The sequence below is a fragment of the Macaca nemestrina genome, chromosome 18, assembly GCF_043159975.1.
Source record: "Macaca nemestrina isolate mMacNem1 chromosome 18, mMacNem.hap1, whole genome shotgun sequence".
Classification (NCBI taxonomy): domain Eukaryota; kingdom Metazoa; phylum Chordata; class Mammalia; order Primates; family Cercopithecidae; genus Macaca; species Macaca nemestrina.
The window spans coordinates 14,519,131-14,539,879 of NC_092142.1; the positions used below are offsets into that span (position 1 = coordinate 14,519,131).

The 20,749-nt window shown below is 35.6% G+C and overlaps 1 protein-coding gene across 12 annotated transcripts in view; it reads left to right on the forward strand.

The window, feature by feature from the left end:
* Positions 1 to 20,749, forward strand: part of MRTFB (myocardin related transcription factor B) — a 262,686-nt gene that overhangs the window by 126,257 nt on the left and 115,680 nt on the right. For 9 of the 12 annotated variants that reach the window (XM_071084138.1, XM_071084137.1, XM_011717424.2 and 6 more), the window contains one exon: positions 9,342 to 9,562. In XM_071084138.1, the coding sequence (XP_070940239.1) occupies positions 9,409 to 9,562 (154 nt within the window). In that variant the 5' untranslated portion in view covers positions 9,342 to 9,408. Of the gene's footprint in view, positions 1 to 9,341; positions 9,563 to 16,327; positions 16,391 to 16,942; positions 17,139 to 20,749 lie in introns of those variants that run through there. The other 3 variants (XM_071084145.1, XM_071084144.1, XM_071084143.1) reach the window with 1 other exon arrangement.

Here is a 20,749-nt window from a genome sequence, read left to right on the forward strand (position 1 = left end):
AAAGAAAAAAATGGAAAAATTTGACTTAATCAAAATTAAAAATTTTTTTTTTAATTTTCAGGAAATGAAAAGTCAGCCCACAGAATGGGAGAAAATATTTGCAAATCTATAAGGATCTAGTATCCATTAGACTTACATACAATGAAAGAAAGAACTGTTCTAACTCAACAATGAAAAGACAAGTCAGTCACCCTATATAAAAATGGGTATTTCTCTAAATAAGATATGTAAATGGCCAATAAGACATGAAAAGAAACTCAGCATCATTAGTCATTAGGGAACTGCAAATCAAAACCACAATGAGATACCACTTTACATTCACAAGGATACCTATAATTAAAAAAAAAAAAGAAAAGAAAAGAAGAGGATGTGGAGAAGTTGGAACCCCAACTTTTGCTGATGGGAATGTAAAATGGTATAGTCACTGTGAACAACAGTTGGGCATTCTCTCAAATAGTTACACATAGACTTCCTCTGTGACTCAGCAATTCCACTCTTACCTGTATACCCAAGAGAATGGAAAAAATATATACACACAAAAACGTGTGTACTCATTTCATAGCAACATTCATAGTAGCCAAAAGATAGAAACAATCCAAAGTCTACCGAATCTGATGAATGGGTAAACAAAGGGTGGTAAATTCATACAATGAAATATTACTCAACCATAAAAAGGAGTAAAATATTGATACTTGGACAATATAGCTGAATCTTGAAAATATGTTAAACGAAAGAAGATACACACAAAAGGCCACATATTCTATAATTCTGTTTATGTGAAATGTCTGGGACAGGCAAATCCATAGAGACAGAAAGTAGATCAGTGGTTGCCAGGGGCTGAGGGAGAGATTAAGAAATGACTGCTGTGCTGATGGGTGCAGGATTTTTTTTTTTTTTTTTTAGATGTGATGAGTATGTTCTGGATTTGGATAGTGATGGTTACACACCTTCTGAATACATTAAAAGACTACCAGATTTTACACTTTTAAGATGGTTAAGAACCCAAAAGTATTTTGAAGGACTTTGATAAAATTAGAATAGATGATCTCATGTTTAACTAACAGTGTTAGAAACTTATAGTTCTACTACCTGCTAAAGTGCTTTTGTGAAACTCTGAAGATTAACTTTTATTTGGTATGTACTCTGAGCTGTTGTCTCAAGAGTACAATATTAACACATTTTACAAGAAGTTAAACAGTAATGAAATAATATCTTAGTTGTAATTTGTATTAACAGACTCCAGAAAACCTAAGACCCAGGTTTCTGATTTGAGATGATCCTGAAATTAACGTATTTTTTTCAATGCTTAGTGGCAGAAGCTCTGTTAGCCATCCTCCACTTGACCAGCTTTTTGGATTACCAACTCTCTCCATTCCCTTTGTTTCAGGACATGCTGAGTGGTTATGGCCAGGAGGTGTGCTAAAATCTGGTGATGTAGTTCTGTTCTGACTAATTGACTTGTGTCCTAACCAGAAGTCAGCTGTGTTTGTTCCTAAATGTGTTTATGCTAGTTGTAGTAATTTAACTAAATATTATGTAAACTGACAAAATATGAATGCAAAAAAATTTATATGTTTAGAAACAAAGATATGTTGCTTAAATGATACTACAGTATATCAGGTATGGGTGAGAAACTAAAAATATTGGGTTAAAATTGTAAAATATAGATGCAGTCTGTACTCGGAATCTTTTCAATTTTTACTCCACTTTGAAGAAGCAAAAACTCGAAGTCATAGACAGTGGTGGCTTATGCCAGAAGACCAGCACATCTGCAAAGAGACAAGAGATCGCCTTGACCCTGTATCAGAAGGCTGGCAAATGAACTGACATTTATGTACCCTAATTCAAGAAGAATGTTTTCAGATTTGTGCTTATCATTTTTAATGACTCCTCTTTAAACTTAGTTTTTCATTTTACCAACTAACTGGCATGATTCGTCAGGGTTTCTGACTCTGGCTAATTAAGTGCCAAAGAACAGGATTACAAATTAGGGGACTCATGGTCCCACTGCTGCACTTAATTAGTCATAGTGTCTGAGACAAGTAAATCAAACTTCATTTTTTTCATGTATTTTAAATGTAAATTTAAATTCCATTGATTGCTAATAGCAAAAGTTAGACACTGGAAAACAAAGTCTTCCCCTTTTTTAGTTTCCCTTTCTCTTTCCCTTTCTTTCTTTCATCTCTTCCCTTTGTCCTCTTCCCTTCTGCTTTTTCTCCTTACCTTAGAGAACTTGGAAATAGGAGTACAATATATTTTTTATCTGTTAAATAAAATATTTGTTTACTCTGTTTGTAAACATTTACTTATTTAAATCATGCTAATTATAATTCAACAAAATTACAGTTTGCTTTTAACTCAATATTTGCTAAATATGGAAATCATCCTTGCTTAAAATTAATCCTCTAATCAATTCTTATTCTCTGAAATTCATTCATTATGAATACACATAAAAACACAGTTGTTCAAACTGAAAAGACTTGGGTTTGGGCCATTTTACTTGGAGAATAAATAACATTTTCTAATTCCTTGTCTTTTTATGTAGTAATTTAAAAGCTACGTGTGTTTGAAACTTTTGCTAGTTCAAATTTTTATAGATGGATTATAATGAATATTTCAAAAAATGGTGTTTACTCAAGTGTTACAGTACTTACTAAGAATGTATCATGTTGGAGGGTTAGTGTGCAGTTTGCTCTATGTTGTGTTCATTTGAAAGTTATTCCTCTAGTGAACAAGTTAAATCCTCACGTTGGCATTCTTAGAACTGTAATAGCCACTTCCAGCACAGGAATGTTATATAACTTTTTCTATACAGCGTATTGTCAGTATTTGCTATTTTTATAGTACATTTTTTCTGTATACTTAATGGCTACACATAAAAATCCAACAGCTACAAATAAAAACTGTACTTAGAAGTTGTTTATTTGAAAGAATTGTAACCTAACATCAAAAAGATGTCCTGTTTGTATGTAGTGCATCTGCTACCTCTCTGAAGTTTAATTCCAGTCACGCTTTCAGCATTTTGCAAAATGGAATGAGAGGAGAGGGTTTCCTTCATCGGCCATAAAGCGCCTGTTAAGCACTAAAGTGTGGTAACTGCCTGTTTGACTAGGTCTCGCCCCCTTTGAGAGCAGGGATCATGAATGATTCATCATTGGAAGCCCAGTGCCCAGCACAGTGCCTAATAATGTAGGCCTTCAGTACACGTGTTAAGGATTTGTACAAATGAATTTTTTTCACAACCTTGTGTCCCTCTTTCCCATCTCCCTCCACCTCACTCCCCAACATCTCTCTCTCCCAATTCTTTGCTCCGATTTATTTGCGTTTTGGCACATACATACTGTGTTATCAGGGCAGGAATATGAGCTCTGAAGTTGGAAACATGGCTTTGATGTTAGTCTCTTAATTTTGTTTAATCTTTCCAAGCCTTGGCTTTCACATCTATAAAATGGAAATGTTGATACCCAGAGAGGGGTCACTAGGGCAAAATTAAGGAAAGTCTAGATTAGATTTAGCGTCAAGCTGAGTAAATATTCTTCCCATCTCTTCTTTTCAGTTGTCATTCCCATTTTTTTAAATTAGGAAACTAGGTCTCTAAGAGAGAAATGACTTGCCTGAAGTCAAATGGCTATCTCTCCAGCCACACCCTTTTTTCAGCATTCTGGCCTTGGGGACCTGTAGTTTCTCCAAGTGAACACTCTTTGTGAGTAGCCCCTCAGTACTCATTCCTGCCTTGGTGTTAATGATACCGCCAGCCTTTCCAGCTGCCCAAATCTGGAAACCTCAGCCATCCTCAACTCTTTAATCTCTACCTTGCAAATGGGCCATCCTCAAGCCTTGACATTTTGTCTCTTCAATAATACAATCATGCACCATGTAACACTGGTCCCATACAGTTATAATGCTTTATTTTTCCTGTACCTTTTCTATGTCTAGAGACACACATACTTACCACTGTGTTAAAGTCACCTGCAGCATTCAACACAGTAACGTGCTATACAGGTTTTTGTGGCCTAGGACCTATAGGCTATGACCTGCAGCCTAGGAGTGTAGTAGGCTATACCATCTAGGGTTGTGTAAGTGCACACTGTGATGTGCACAAAACAAAATAATCTTAGCAAAGCATTTCTCACAGTGTATCCCTGTCGTTAAGCATGACTATATTGGAATTTATTCCTGTTTCTGCATTTCCACTGTCTTCGTTCCTCAGCATTTCAGCATGAGACTTTATCAGTAACTGATCTCTGTCAGAATTATCTTTTTACATACAAAATCAATCATATCACTGGTTTTTAGAGTCCACATTCCTTTACAATTGTGCTTTACTGCAGCAGCCTTATCTTCTACCACTCTGTGTCATGCCCTCTACACTGGCCCCATCCAACTTTTTGCTGTTAGGTGATCTCTGTTTGTGCTGCTTTCCTTTTACTGATGATAAGAACTCTGTGCCTGGTGAACTCCTACTCATCCTTGAAGACTTCCCTAACTTACCCAAATACAATTAGACGTTTAATTCTTTAGGTTCCTAAATAGAGGCCGGGTGCGGTAGCTCATGCCTGTAATTCTAGCACTTTGGGATGCCAAGGCGGGTGGATCACTTGAGGTCAGGAGTTCGAGACAAGCCTGGCCAACAAGGTGAGATCCCTGTCTCTACTAAAAATACAGAAATTAGCCAGGCGTGGTGGTGGTACCTGTAATCCCAACTACTTGGGAGGCTGAGGCACGAGAATCACTTAAACCTGGGAGGTGGAGGCTGCAGTGAACCAAGATTGTACCACTGCACTCCAGCCTGGGTGACACAGCGAGACTCCATCTCAAAAAAAAAAAAAGAAAAAAAAAAATTCCTAAATAGCACCTTGTACCTACTTACCCTATTTGTATTCTACTGTTTTTTACATGTGTATTAATAATTGCCTTTGACCTCTCTTCCCACTCATTGGGCAAATGATTTATTCTCTGTATAAGATGAGAGGTTCTGCTATACCAGTGATTCTCAATGCTTGGTACACAGTAGGATCACTCTGTCCCAAACCAATTGTAGCAGAATCTCTGGAGATTCCCCGCCAACAACCCCTACCCATCAGGGATTTTTTTTTTTTTTAAACCTCCCCAAATTATTATATTGTGAGGAGAGTTGAGAAGCACTTGTGAACACATGTTAGCACTGATTTGGGGACTTTCTTAGCCCAATAGACCAGTATATTTTAAAATATAAGATAATTATTACTGGTTCTATCTTGACTCCATTCAAAAAAATTAGTGAATGAATAGATGAAAAATGAAAGTGTAATGCCTCTTGGGTTTTTTTTTTTTTCCCTGTATTTTTTTCCCCTACCTCTGGCATAGTATCTCACAATGAACTGGTTTGTTTTTTGAGAGAAGTTGTATCCCAGGTTGATCTTCCAGTATTATGCTGTACTTGTACTTAGTGCTGGATAAATGTTGGCTTTGTTTCATTTTGAGCTGCAGTTATGTTATTGGAATTTGTAAGATAGTAACTTTCTTCATTCATGCTGTCAATTCTAGATGAATTAATATTTTATCACAGTTTGTCCAGTGAAAGCTAAATGATTGTTTTACTTCTGTAACTAAATTATGGCCCAATGAAATAATCTGTTCTAATGCCATTTCTTTAATATCTCAATTATTGACTACTATACAGAGAGTAGTCAATTTTATATTTGATATTGGATCTTATTTTCAAAAGAAAAGCATCAAGTAGTTAAGTAGACTTTAAGGTGACAGCTTGCAAAATCTCAGAGTAGATTTAGTCTATACTCTCTCAAAAATGTTCATGAATATTAAGTTAAAATTTTTTGAAAACTTAGTATTTGCCTTTGCTACATTTTATAAAGATTTCCTTAGCTTATAATTTTCATAATTGGGAGGGATGTGTGGGAGTTTAAGGTGAGCATAAAGTCAAACCATAATAGGTTGAAAAAATTCTTCAGTATGTAGAACAGATAATACTGCATGAAAATATTTTTTTTTAATCTGTGCCTAAAGGATCTTCCAAATCATTAGCACCGATGTTCGGAGCTTGTACATCTTTCCATTATAAGGGCATTATGGTACTTGTATCTTAGAATTAATTTGATGTGAACAGATTTTATTTTGTATGAATAAATAATTTGAAATGAAAATTCGTAGTTTTGAAAAAGTCTAGGAGTTGTATTTTAATATTCCTTAGTGAAATAAGTAATTTGTCATGCAGATTCACCTGACATCTTTTCTGAAGTCTACTTTATTTGATAATAATAATAGTCATCACAGGCTTCTTGGAATTCCTGTTTGCATGACCTGTCTTTTTTCTATCCATTTTCCACCCTAATTGTGTCTTCATATTTAAAGTATGTCACTTATATGCATACATTTATAGACTTTTAAAAATTTATTGTCTCTTTTAATTGGAGTGTTGAGATCATTTACATTTAATGTAATTATTGATAAGGTTGGATTTAGGTCTGTTTTGCTGTTTGTTTTCTGCTTGTCCCATCTCTTTTTAGTTATTCATGTTTTCCTTCTTTTGGGTTAATTGGGTATTTTTAAGAATGCTATTTTAATATCCCTGCGATGTTTTAGCTAAAACTATTTGTATTTTTTAAACAGTTGTTTTAAGTAATTGTATATGATCTTCTCAGTCTACTTAAAGCTAAAATTACACTGTTCTCTTATGATATATGGAAAAGTAAAGACACTGAACATACCCCTCTTTCATCTTTTATGCCATAGTTGTCATATATATTACATCTACATGTAGTGTAAACCTCACAACAGGGTGTTAAAATTTTTGCTTTGAATGCTAATAATATAGAAATTCAGAAGACTTTGGGAGGCCGAGACGGGCGGACACAAGGTCAGGAGATCGAGACCATCCTGGCTAACACGGTGAAACCCCGTCTCTACTAAAAAAATACAAAAAACTAGCCGGGCGAGGTGGCGGACGCCTGTAGTCCCAGCTACTCGGGAGGCTGAGGCGGGAGAATGGCGTGAACCCGGGAGGTGGAGCTTGCAGTGAGCTGAGATCCGGCCACTGCACTCCAGCTTGGGTGACAGAGCGAGACTCCGTCTCAAAAAAAAAAAAAATCAGAAGAAAAGCTAGTCTTTAGTTTTTTTATCTACACATTTACTATTTCTGATGCTTTCCATTTCTGAAATCTAAGTTTTTATCTGGTATCACTTCTCTTCAGTCAGTTTTTAAAGAATTTCTTGTAGTGTGGATCTCCTGGTGACAATTTTGCCTTCATTATTAAAGGATATTTCCATTGAATATGTAATTCAGATTGACAGTTGTAGAGACTCTAGATTCTGTTAGGTTCCTTCTTAAGAGTGGTGTTTTGTTAAGAGCAGGCAGTTAACTTTGCTGAACTCTTGCAAGCTGGCTTTTCTTCGGTGGGCAGCACCAGAGATCTCAGTTCAGTTCTTTTTGCCTTAGCTGGGCTGCATGAAGTCTGCCCTCCATGTATATAGTTTAGGGATCAGCCAGAGACTTGGAGCACAGTGCATACACCTGCCCCCCACCCCACTTTGTGGCTCACTCGTTTTTGGAAACTAAATAGAAAGTCAAGTAATAGATCTATTTATGCATACTCAGTTGAATTTCAGCAAAGGTGCAAAGGCAACTTAATAAAGACAGTCTTGTCAACAAATGATGATAGAACAATCAGATATACATATGCCAAAAAATCCTGAAAAAAAGTTGACTCATATTTCACTGCAGAAATAAAAATTGACTCAAAATGGATCGTAGACTTAAATGTAAAACATAAAACTAGATCTAGAAGAAAACAGGAAGTAATCTTTATTACCTTGAGCTAATCAAAGATTTATTAGCTACAGCAACAAAAACGTTATCCATAAAAGAAAAAAAATTGATCAATAGTGGATTTCATCAAATTAAAAATATTTTTCATAAAACACTATTAAGAACATGCAAAATAGCCTGGGATAAAATACTTGTAAATCATGTATCTGATAAAGCACTTGTGTCCAAAATATATTTTTAAAACTCTGAAAACTCAATAATAAGAAAATAAACCACCTAATTTAAAAAAAGAAATATTTGCTCAGATACTTAGACAAAGAAGATATAGGGATGGCAAATTAAAAGATGCTCAACATCATTAGTCACTCAGGAAATGCAAATTAAAACCACAATGAGATACTACTTGCCCATTAAAGTGACTGAAATGGAAAAGACTGACCATATGAAGTACCAAGGATGTGGAACAACTGGAGTTCTCATACCCTGCTTGTAAGAATGTAAAGTGGTACAACCACTTTAGAAGACAGTTTGTCAATTTCTTAAAAATTTACACGTAGAACTGCCATGTGATCCAGCCATTTCACTCCTGTACAAGTATCTATATGGATACGTGCTTTCACTTCTCTTGGGTAAATACCATCTTGGTATTTACCATTTGGATATTTGGTATTTACCCAAGAGAAGTGAAAGCATGTGTCCATATAGATACCTGTGCAGGAGCATTTGTAGCATCCTTATTTGTAATAGTCAAAAACTGGAAAAAACCCAGATGTCCATCAGTAGGTGAAAGGATGAACACACTGTGCTATGAAATGCTACTAAATAAGCAGACAGCAAAGAATTTGATCGAATGTTTTGCCACTGCCATAACAGGGACTGACCATCCTTCTAGCCTCCAGTAACAGTTTTCTGCTGCCCACTTTGTAGTCCTTAAGCCAGTGTCACATGTTTAGAATTTTTGATGTATCTTTGGTACTTCTGTTGCTGATTTTCATATCAGTCAGAATGAGCCATGTTTTACTGTGATAACAACCCCAAATTTCAGTGACTTAAAAGTTTGTTTCTTTGTCATGAACCGTATGTCCACTGTGGGTTAGCTGAAAGCTCTGTTTTCTGTTGTTTTCACCCTGAGACTCAGGCTGATGGAAGTCATTATCTGAAACCTTACTGGTTGCTGTGAATGTTGACTAATTTAAACTTGCTTGATATGTAGGAATTAAGATGAATTTTCAAGCCAGACTGCTTGTTTTCATCAGTATTTGTTGACTGTGTTTTTCATTTTAGCATGCATTAAATCTTTAGTGCCACCAGTGGCTATGACTTTCTTTAATTTGTGGTATTAAAAAATATACAAAATATATTTCAACTTTTATTTACCTCGTAATTGCTTGTTTTTAAGTGGGAAGTATGTTATTCCTGTTAGATAAAGAACCTGAGGTCCAGAGAGGGTAAATGGATTAGTGTGACCATACAGCAGTAAAATTGGACTAGAACCCAGGATTCCCATTTTAATACTTTTGTGCAAATTGGAGAAAGGTAACTACACCATCTCTTTACACATTCTTTATTTTGGCAGTGTCTTCAGTATTTTGGCCACATTTGAGAGGCGTCTTGCACTCCCTGTTGCCAGTGGCTGGAACACAATGGATCACACAGGGGCGATAGACACCGAGGATGAAGTGGGACCTTTAGCCCATCTTGCTCCGAGTCCTCAGAGTGAAGCTGTGGCTCATGAATTCCAGGAACTCTCCTTGCAGTCCAGTCAAAACTTACCCCCTCTGAACGAAAGGAAAAATGGTGAGTTCAGCTTGTGCAATGGGATCTTTGATTTAAAGATTTCCCCTCTTTGGGAGCCCAGTTTGTTCCTGTTTGGTAGTAGTATTTTGGTCAGTTCAGCAGTCTGTCATGGAGGAGAACCCTATAGAAGTACTGGATGGTTTTTAATAACAGGCGGAATTTCACTTTCCATCCATTTCTTTCATTATTTTCCCAGCAAGTATCTTTGGTAGTGACATTACCTTTGGAAATAAACTTTAGATTCAGCCATTTTAGCACAAGCAGATGATTTCATGCTGGAATGGCATTGGAAAGTAGGTTCCTGTGCTGATGCCAGGGAAATAGATTGTGGATATGACTACATTCTCCTCCTACTTTCTGCATCTCCGGTGTGTTGCACCTTAATTTCAGAAGTGGCAAAGCTGTCTCAGTGATGACTAAGAAGTCAGGAACTTCTTATTTGAGTATTTATTATATTAATAGGTATGGATATAGCCAATATGGCTCAGTCTTTGGCTGCCTCATCTTTGTCTACAAAATGAATATTTTCTATTCATTGTCTGTTCAGGAAATTTTCATCACTCACAGAGATATTCCAGAGTCTCCAGAAGACACAATACTGTCAATTTTAAACATAAACAAATAGAGATAGATGACATATACTTTTAATGCTTGAGATATAAAATCTAACAAATACAAAGTAATGTTAAAATTTACAAACACTCTAAGCATACACATTAAAAAACAGAATTAAGGATTTTTTCTGGAATTACTATACCTTCCACAGTTCTGATGAGTCCTACACTCACGAGTATATTTGTAAATTTCAATTTTTTAAAAGCCAGAAGAAATAAAACTGCTTTCCCTGCAGAGTACCGCACTATGTACCTTGTCACTTATTTTCCTGGGTGCTGAGTGTTTTCCGGTCCTCCTACTTATTGGACTTACCTTATTTAGGAAAATGGATTAAAAAAACCATACATATACCACTCTTGTTAGGCCTTTAGTACATGTCTTTGGTGTGTATTTGTTCTCCTTCAAATAAAATATGTTTTGCTTTGTATCTGAATCTTGTTGCTACGCACAGCCCTTGACCATTTTGATAGGTTTAAAGCAGCATCTTAGCTTAGGTGCCATCAAACCTTCAGGATGCTGTGGTTAACTCACTGGTGATGGCTATTAAACCTTCCATCTTTTATTTTATTTATTTATTTATTTATTTATTTATTTATTTATTTATTTATTTATTTTTGAGACGGTGTCTCGCTCTGTCATCCAGCCTGGAGTGCAGTGGCATGATCTTGGCTCACTGCAAGCTCCGCCTCCCAGGCTCATGCCATTCTCCTGCCTCAGCCTCCTGAGTAGCTGAGACTACAGGCGCCTGCCACTACACCCAGCTAATTTTTTGTATTTTTAGTAGAGAGACGGGGTCTCAGTGTGTTAGCCAGAATGGTTTCCATCTCCTGACCTCGTGATCCACCCGCCTCAGCCTCCCAAAGTGCTAGGATTGCAGTCATGAGCCACAGCGCCCGGGTTAAACATTCTATCTTTTAATAACCCAGATTTACCTTAGACAGTGGCTGAGAGAATATAGCCACATTTACTGAAACATGACTAAGTGTGATCAGATTTACACAGTACACTTGGACCAGTATAATGTCCAAATTATTACCCTGAAAGAAAATAAGAGTTGAACTGTTATAAAATCAGAATACACAGTTGTGCACAATACTGGTCTTCTGTAATGGCGAGGGAAGTGTGAGGAGACTCTATCCTTTATGGTCATTTGCAGCAAAATGTTAATATGTATGCCAGAATATAAGGTGGTAAGCCCAACTATAGAGCATTCTCCCCTTATAAACTTTTAAGGAAGTAGATTAAATGGTAAAAATTTTAATTTATTAATGTAGTTACATTTTATGAGGCATTGCAGTAATGTAGGATTGCTTTAACCACTCTCATTGTTCATAAAACCATCCTACTCAAAGTGTATATGTGAATCTTTGTGGTCAGTGTTTTTATCAGCAGTAGAATCCCTGTGCATCATCCATCTGGCACTAATTTCCAGGGTGCCTCTTCATTTCTGTCTCTTTGGTTTGAGTTACAGCAGCTCTGTAACATGTGCATGATTTGGCACTGAAAATTTAATGTCTAAATCACAAGTACCATTCACAAAACAGTTTTTTTTAAATTGTCTTAGTTATATACTCATAATCTCCATAACATAATACTTGTTTGATTTGTCATTGGTTGTTACATTTTATGGGGTCTAGTTTCTGTTTTAGAATTTTGCCCTTTTTTAAGCAGATAATGTATTCATGTGGTTTAAAATGTTATGATTACGTAGTGAAAAGTAGTTACCCTCCCAATCTTGTCCCTTACCTGCAGTTACTTTCCCAGAAATAACTGTTACTAGCGTTCTTTCTGAGAGAATAATATTTGACTACTTTTTAAAAAGCAGTTTTTAAACGGCTGCTTTGTAACAACACCCAACACTTTGAATTTTAAGGTTTTAACTGGGAATAATGTATTGATTTTTTTCTCTCTTCCTTTTTTTTCTGATTCTGATTAAAATATTTCTGTAAACCTGAAAATAGCTTCAAATGAAGTTGGTTTTTAAGCCAGTGTGTTTTCTTCAAGAGTCCTTTTTTGTTCAATATGAAGTAAATGAAAGAATATCTCATTCTGAGACGCCGTGCAAAGACTCCACTATGAGATTGTTCCCTCTTTTCTAATAAATGACTTCAGGAAGTTATTATAGAAGCCTTATTTTATATTCAGACATACAATTTCAGGCTTATGATATATTAACCTAATTTGCATATACATTCCGAGGCATAAAAGACATCTTTATTTGGCTGTCAGAAATCTAGGTTTTTGGGGAAATGCTGGTCAAAGGATACAAAATATCAGTTAGATAGGAGGAATAAGTTGAAGAGATTTATTGCACAACATGGTAACCTAGGTTAATAACAATGTATTGAAAATTGCTAAGATAGTAGATTTTAAGTGTTGTCATCATGAAAAAAAATAGTAAACATTTGAAGTAATGATACGTTAATTCAATTGAGCGATTCCACAGTATATACATATTTCATAAAAAGGACATGGTAAATACATATAATTTTTGTCAGTTTCAAAATAAAAGCAAATATATTAAAAAATTTTTAAATCTAAGTTTTTGACAGTTATGTGAGCAGAGTATATTCACATCAAGTAATGTATAGATGAAAAGACCGTAACATTCTTACTTTAATGATTTTTTCCAGGCATGTTCTTCATGTTTTAGGTCTTCTTAATGCAATGTTTAACTCATACAAAATGCAGTTGTTGGCATCAGAATTAATCAATACGAACTATTGTTTAGATATTATGAAATAAATGAAGTCAGATTTTTTTGGTGATTGTGTTTTATTGTTATTCCTAAACATTTGAATTTCACTTACTAGAATTATTTTCTGTTGAGGAAAAAATGGAGATATTTCAGTTTGGGATTAGTGTCTAATGGGTAATATATAATAGTTTATAAATACACTTTACAAGGAAAATGAAGTTGACGTTTAAGTAATGATTCCAGGATCTTCCCTTGTTTTACATTCATATTTATGTTACTGACGATAGTGGAGCTGCAGGATATTCCCACTATTGGGGCACACAGGGGAGATACTTAGTAAAGAGAAGCTGGGATTTTCCTTTACCCTTGAATGTGACCAAAATAGTACCTCAAAAGTAAAGCAGCCATATTTAAGCAATTAACTTTTCCTAACAAGTGAGGCCTTAATGAAGGAAAATGGATATACAGAAACACATGCATAGTCTACCTTTACTAAAACAATGCGTATACAGGGGATTGAGCTTCATTTTGACATTTTAAGTACATGTTAGATCCATCTTTTTCACTATTTACATTCCTTCACATGAGCAGACTGGGAATAAAAAGGAAACTAGTCAAAGGAATAGGACTTTAGTGTTTAAACTGGAAAAGCTCAGCAAGGAAAGACAAAGTGGGTAGAAACAACATCACTGAAAGAGCTGCAGCCCTTTGCCTGTGCCTACACTCTGAGGGGACCCTGCGGGAGAAGCTGTTCCTTCCTGAGCTTGTGTGCAAGACCGGTAAGCTGAAGGCAGAGCAACCCTCAGGGATGCTGGCTGGTGAATTTAAGCTTTTAAGTCATTGCCAGTATTATTACAGAGTAAGCAGAGACGTTAATATAGATTTTCATTTTTAAAAACTGATATTTCAATACTTGATGGTATGTCTTGAGTCCAGGTATTTTTAAGGTGAGGAGCAGTCATGTCATGTTTACGTGGTCACAGAAACAGCACAGGCCAGCCGATTTAGACTTTTGTAAAATCAGTATCATCTACCTCCCTCTTCCTGAACTAAAAGGCTTTTTCAAATTCTGTTTACTATGAAGTAGTCAGTGTGTTTTAGGCCTCAATAAAGAGGAATGACATTTGCCGTTCTTATTTTAAACTTTGGTATTACTAGTTACTGCAGTTGTTAGAGTTTTGAGCTTATAGTCCCATCTTGAAATCTTTTCTTCTAAGATTTTCCATCCATTAAATTTATACTGAATAATTTTAGATAATCTCTTTTTCAGTTCTTGAAATGATCACTTACTAGAGAGAAAATAATTTATTCAGAAGTTTGCTGCACACAAGGGAACCCAAGATGGCTCTTTGCTTTGGTTTCAATACGTGTATTAACATGTTTGCAGACAGTCAGGTGAACTTTGCCTAGCCATGGAACCCAGCCAAAGAAAACTGCTTGCCTTACACAATAGAAAATGAATGGCATATATTTACAGCTGGCCTTTTTGGGGGGTTTTACTTTGAGAGCATTTCCCTGCTTCTCATTAACCTGCTGGGCTTACTGTTGATCCAAGTATCTGGAAATACACGGTGGCATTGAGCATTTGTCTTGGGCAAAACTGGTTTCTTGAGGCCGTAGGTGAGCTAGTATAATGAATGAATGGAGATTGGTGAGGAAGAGAGAGGAAATTTCTACTTTACTGTGGAGCGGATAGCCAGACAAAGTTGTCATAGTGTCATAAACGAGCAGGAAACAAATAGATGCTCAGTAGCCAAGACAGAGCTGTGGAATTCTTGCTTTCCCTTTCTGTAACTGGAAGTAATAGAAATGAATAAATTTCTCTAAAATCTTGTCATTGACTTTGCTGTTAACATATTTAGGATGTGGAGTGTTTCATGTAATTCTCAAGGACATCAGTAAACATTCTGATAAGTAACTTATTTTCCTGCTTTCAGGAGTTAGAGTACTTACACTGAGAAGAGAAGTATATACTCTGAATATAATTTTCCTTAGTTGTTTTAAAATAATATTTTTAAAAATTAGGCTTTAGGATTTATACTAAACACAATTATAGCTTTAAAAGCAAGCTATAAGCCTCCTGACAACTGCAAATGAAATTCTTAATTGTGGCAGCTCTCATACTCTTTTTGTTTGTGAAAATCTCTTCAAAATGAAAAAGAAGCCTTGTAAGTACCTTAAGGGTGAGGTATTCTCTTTCATAATAACCTTTATAATGTCTCCTATTAGTATGTTTTGATTCACAGTGTAAAGAAGCACCTGTAACCCTGTCTGCCTTCTATTTTTCTAGTGTCTTATTTAGACAGTTTTTGTTGTTACTGAGGATTTTGTTTGCTTCAGTGCGTTGCAGAACACACCCATGCGGTGTGTTTGGAGCGAGGGAGGGGCTGTGTGTAACTTTACTTTCTCCCATTTGTAGCTGGCAGTGAGTTTGCTCTCCTGCTGGAGTAGCAGCATCAGAATGCTAACATGGGCTTGCTTTAGTTAGCGATGAGGGGTGGATGAAGCTTTGTGCATCAGCAAGACCATGGACCCTATTACAGCACCCCTGAAGCTCATTTTGAGTAATTTATTTAGTCTTTAAATTGTGTCCTTTTGTTGAAATACCCTAGGGGCATCACAATGAACACATTTATTAACAGTAAGATTTAAAACATAATAGTAATTAGCAGTTTCAACCGATGAGGAGACCACATCATCTTAAACTTGTTTACTTGTTTTATGTTTACTTAACATTTTAGATGACTTTTCTATAGTTACTGAAGTCACAGAAGTACATTATTTTCTATATAGATTGAGATAATTTTCATAAAAGTAGAGCCAACCATATCATTTATATTACACATTGGACCAGTGAATAAACTAAAACAAATTTATTAAGAAATAGTCTTTGCTGTTCCTCAGAAAGCAATTATAAAAGATAATATACATAATATAAATGATTAGTTTAATAAGTATGACTCACTATAACCTCGTAGCTACTTAGACCTCACAAGACTTTGTGGAATTAAGTAATTAGCTTATAATTAGTTCCTCTACTGGACTGAGAGACTTAGGAAAATTAAAGTGGGGCTCCATTTACTTATGTCTGCCACGTAATTCAATCACAGGGACCTCTTGTAGCTAAAAAAGAGAAAAGATAGTTTTGGACACCTGTTCTCTACCATACCTATAGAAGAGCCAGTAAATACAGGGAATGTACTTAAAAAAAGTGATCCATGACAATTTTTGTTACTTTGCTTATATTTTAAGACATCAATAATAAAGTACTCTTGTGACAGAAAACAGTAAGACTGATATGTTAAAGTGACAAATGTGTTGGAATTTTCTCTTTGGCTTGTAATTAATAATTACCTAGACTAATTAGCAAATATCATGTTTTTCTGACTCCTTTCATTAATCCGTACGTTGGCTCTCCTGCCCTCACCGACTGCCCTCACTATTATTGACAGGAAGTGTAGTCTTTTGGGAGTCAGGACTTCAGTCTCCTCTGCTGACTCAGTCTGTGAGCATGGGTAAGTCTAAGGCGCGCTCTGTGTCACAGCTTGCCCATTATGACATCCGTACAGCAGCCTCCAGCCCATGTGTCTCCCTGCGGCCCTTCTTCATTACATCGTGTGTTCTTATATCTCATTGTCATGTTTGCCATGTGCTATTCATTGGGCAGCAGAAACAGAAAGCATGGAAGATAACTTCCATCTCAGCTAACCAGTGGAATTTTCCTTAGATACAAATTAGTGGTGTTGCTGTTTAATACAGACCTCACAGCTGTATTAGTAAACATACTTGCCAGCTCTCTCAATTAGTCAGACTTTCCTGCCGTATTTAAAGAGAGTAATTGACTTATTTGTTATTCTCAAAAATAATGTGTCTAATTTAGAATATGTAGTTTCTATTGATGGTTTTTAAGGGTTGGCAGGTATGTGTTAACATTTTTATGATAGCATCAAACTGTCAGTTAAAAGACAATTTTCAGCTCTTTTTAAAGCCCAAATTCATATTTTTATGGTATTTGTGTTGTTGTTTCCATTAAGATAATGCTAATCATTGGGTGTCTATTTCACCAGTTAAATTTTTGATATATGGCCTCTGCGTTTAATGAAGACATAACAAGAAAAGCAAAAAGTCTGATTCACAGCTTGCCTTTGGTTCTCATAGTCTAAGTTTAAAAACTGACAAGTGTTACAGTTGGTCAGCACTCTCTGCCTATTTGCGATTCGTAGCTACAAAATAGAAGACCCTCTTTGACAGAAGCCTTGATCCTGACATAGCAGTTAAGAAGAATGTTACTTGGACTGCTTGATCAAACCACTGTCACATATTATAGGAAGGAAAAGTTTGCTGTATCAGAATACTCTGCTCTCCCAAAGTATTAAAAAATTGATATTTCAAGAATGGAAATGATACTTTTTAAAATTATTGTTCACAAACATTTATTGAATGATCATTGTGACTCTTACTCTAAAATAATTCTTAGATTTTTAAGCCTCTATACAATGTTGAAAGTTTATGATATAGTATATTCTCATAAACTTGTTACACAAAGATCTTTAAAAGACTTTTCCCTGACTGTATACAGAAAAATAATTGGAGATGATTCTTGTGGATAACTGAAAAGAAGAACCTAGTTTTAAAGAAGGAGGGCTATAGAGTTAAGCCTAGCAAGAGCCTGCTCTGTTGCACTAAATGTGTGGTGGCAGGCGCCTCAAAGCCATAGTCGGAATAATCTTACATATGCCTCCTAGATTGTTGGGAAGATTGAATAAAATAAAGCATCTAAAGTGTCTAGCACATACATGGCACATCTTAGGCCCTCAGTACATGTTATAATTAACCCAGCCTTGCATGCCTGATGTGAGAATACCATGATGGAGGCACCAACTTTGGAGCCAACCTAAGCCTAGATCTTAGCTATACCATTACTAGCTATGTGAATTTGGACCAATTAGTTACCTTCCCTTTGCCTCAGTGTCCTTATCTGCAAACTGGGGATCACACTAGTATTTGTTTCATAAGATTGCTATGAGGATTAGATCAAGTAATCTAAACCAAGTATTGAGAATAGTACAGGCACATAATTAGCACTTTATTTATTAGTATGTATATTTTGACAATGCAGTATCGTTAACCCTTGGACAATGTAGGGGTTGGGGCACCAAGCCCCCGTGCAGTAAAAAATCCATGTATAACTTTTGGCTCCCTCAAAACCTATCTAATGATAGCCTGCTGTTGACTGGCAGTCTTCCTTATAACATAAACAGTTGATTAACACATATCATGTATGTTATATGCATTATGTACTGTATTCTTACAATAAAGTAAGCTGGAGACAAGAAAATGTTATTAAGAAAAGTCATAAGGAGCTGGGTCAGTGGCTCCCCGCTATAGTGCCAGCTACTCAGGAAGATTCCTTGAGCCTGGAGTTCAAGACCAGCCTGGACAATATATAGCAAGACCTCATCATAAGAAATAAAGGAAATTATGAGAAAGATATTTCTGCAGTATTTTACTGTATTTATCAATACTGGAAGTTTACACAGTCTGTTTGTAAAATGAATCATCTGTCTGAAATGGTGGGCAACCGCAGCTGCAGACCTCAATCTATGGTACATATCAAGCAATTCAACTTTTTCTTCTAATGTCATGACATTTTTCTGCTTCTTGGGAGCACCTCCAGAATCACTAGTGGCACTTCGTAGGAGTCTCATTATGCAAAGTTTAAGGTACTGCACTAAACATGATGAAAAATATGTGAGAACCTTAAGAGATTACTTTTTACTTCAATGCACCGTTTCCTGGAGAGACAACTGCTCACGCGGAGATCGTGAGCCTCACTTGGTGTTCTCAGCGGTACTCGCAGCTCTTGAGCTTCACCATGATAGCAACAGGAGGTGACTGCAAAATTGTCACAGTAGTACAATATCCACTACAGTTGATTTATGTTCATTTACATTGCTCAACTGTAAATGGTTCCTCGTATGGTCTATATGTGTATGTAAGTTTTGGTAAATTTTAACTTTTTATAATAGATTTGTGTATATTTTATGGTAGTAAATGACAAAATAGACTAGTTTCCACATATAGTTTATACATTCACAACATACCTTTTTCTTAATTCCTTTGATATTTCTAGGCTGTGTGGTTCATCTGAACTTTTTCAAATTTTCACACATCTCCAAAAATTTTTGCAACACATTTATTGAAAAAAATCCAAATATATATGGACTCATGAAGTTCAAAGTCATGTTGTTCAAGGGTCAACTGTGTTTTAATTCATACTAAGTCAGTGTAGCTTTTCAGAATTTTCACCATGATGTTTTATAACTTAGCATTTCTTTCTGTCGTCCCAGTGACTTTTGCTCCCATTTTCTGCAAGTATTTTTTTTTTTTAAAAAAAGGCAAAATGACATTCAGTTTCTTAATGTCTCATCGTGTACCTTCATAACATTTGAAGAGCAGCTTATCTGATGAGTGCTGAGAGGGCAAAGGCAGTGGGCACTGATTTCCCATGAAGTTCGTCTCTTGTTGGTACTGCCAGTTCCCACAATCCTAGCATTCTCTAGGCATCAGTCAGTGTCTGCAAAAAAGGATTTTCAAATATTAAAGCATGTGAAAAGACAAACAGGCCAAAACTCAGAGCTCTCTAGGGACTATGACCTCCAAAACAGACTCCATTCTGACATTTTCACAGGCTACTTGAAGGAATTCCAGCAGGGTTGTTCCATTTGGTAAACTCCTAAACAAACCCTCTGTCATCGAGGACTGATTTATAGAATTTTCTCCTTATGTACTTGTTCTGAAGAGATTAAGATAGTAGATATGGTTGCTGAGACTCTTTTAAAAGGCATTTGATATATATGATAAGTACTATACAGAAGACTTTTGGTATTTTGAAGTAATAAAACAGTTATTTTTAATGTTTAAAGAGATTTTGTGTTCTGAGTTGTCTTCTAAATTCTTTTTCTTTTTGATTCCAGGAAATCTATGTCATAATCACATCTCTAAATTAAGTTTTTTTCATTATAAACCCAATCATTTAACAAAGAAATTGAATAAACTTAGAAATTATCTTTGTATAAACAAATATGTTAAAATATGTTTATGCATATATATAAATATATACATATGATATACATATGTCATATGTTTTACAGTGACCTTTAGAATATGTGAAAGAGAAACAGTTCCGGTGTTATAGAATGTTCTTCTGTGAAATCTTGGTGTAATGGCAGCTGTTTAGATGATGCTCTAAGGTCACTAGAGGGGGTGGATCTATAAGTTGTTTTTCAATTAATCTGGATCCTCTTAAAATATTTTACTGTGTATTTTTATGCGTTTCTTTTTTAAAAAAGAAGAATATAATGCTAAAAATAAATGAGAAGGGCAGAACCCAAGAGATTTGGAGCCTGGAGAACTTAAGGAAATGGGTAATTAGGATTTATTTGGCTTGTAGTTAGCCCTAACTGCTAACAGCCTCATGGTGGTCTCATCTGAAGTCTGTGAGTGGCATGTATGAAATTCCAGGGTGAACAGCATTCCACATTGGGAGGACCAGGTTTGTTGGGGAATTTTGTATGGTTTGTTTCCTTCTTTGTGTGTTTCTTTTTAATCCTTTAAATGAATTCTTTAATTGAATTAACAGAGTTTTAACTGCTAAATAAAAGTCCTATACAATCAAAAATTTCTTAAGATTTGATATCTGATTCTGTTGTAGGAATGTAATATATTTTGGGAAAGAGTTTAAAAATGGGACACAGGCAAGTAAATTGATTTATGATGCTCTCAACCAAGCTTCACAAAATTAGTACTAAAAATAAAATTCATGTTATCATATTCTAATAACCTGTCATTAACCTAGCATATTTTAGATCTCC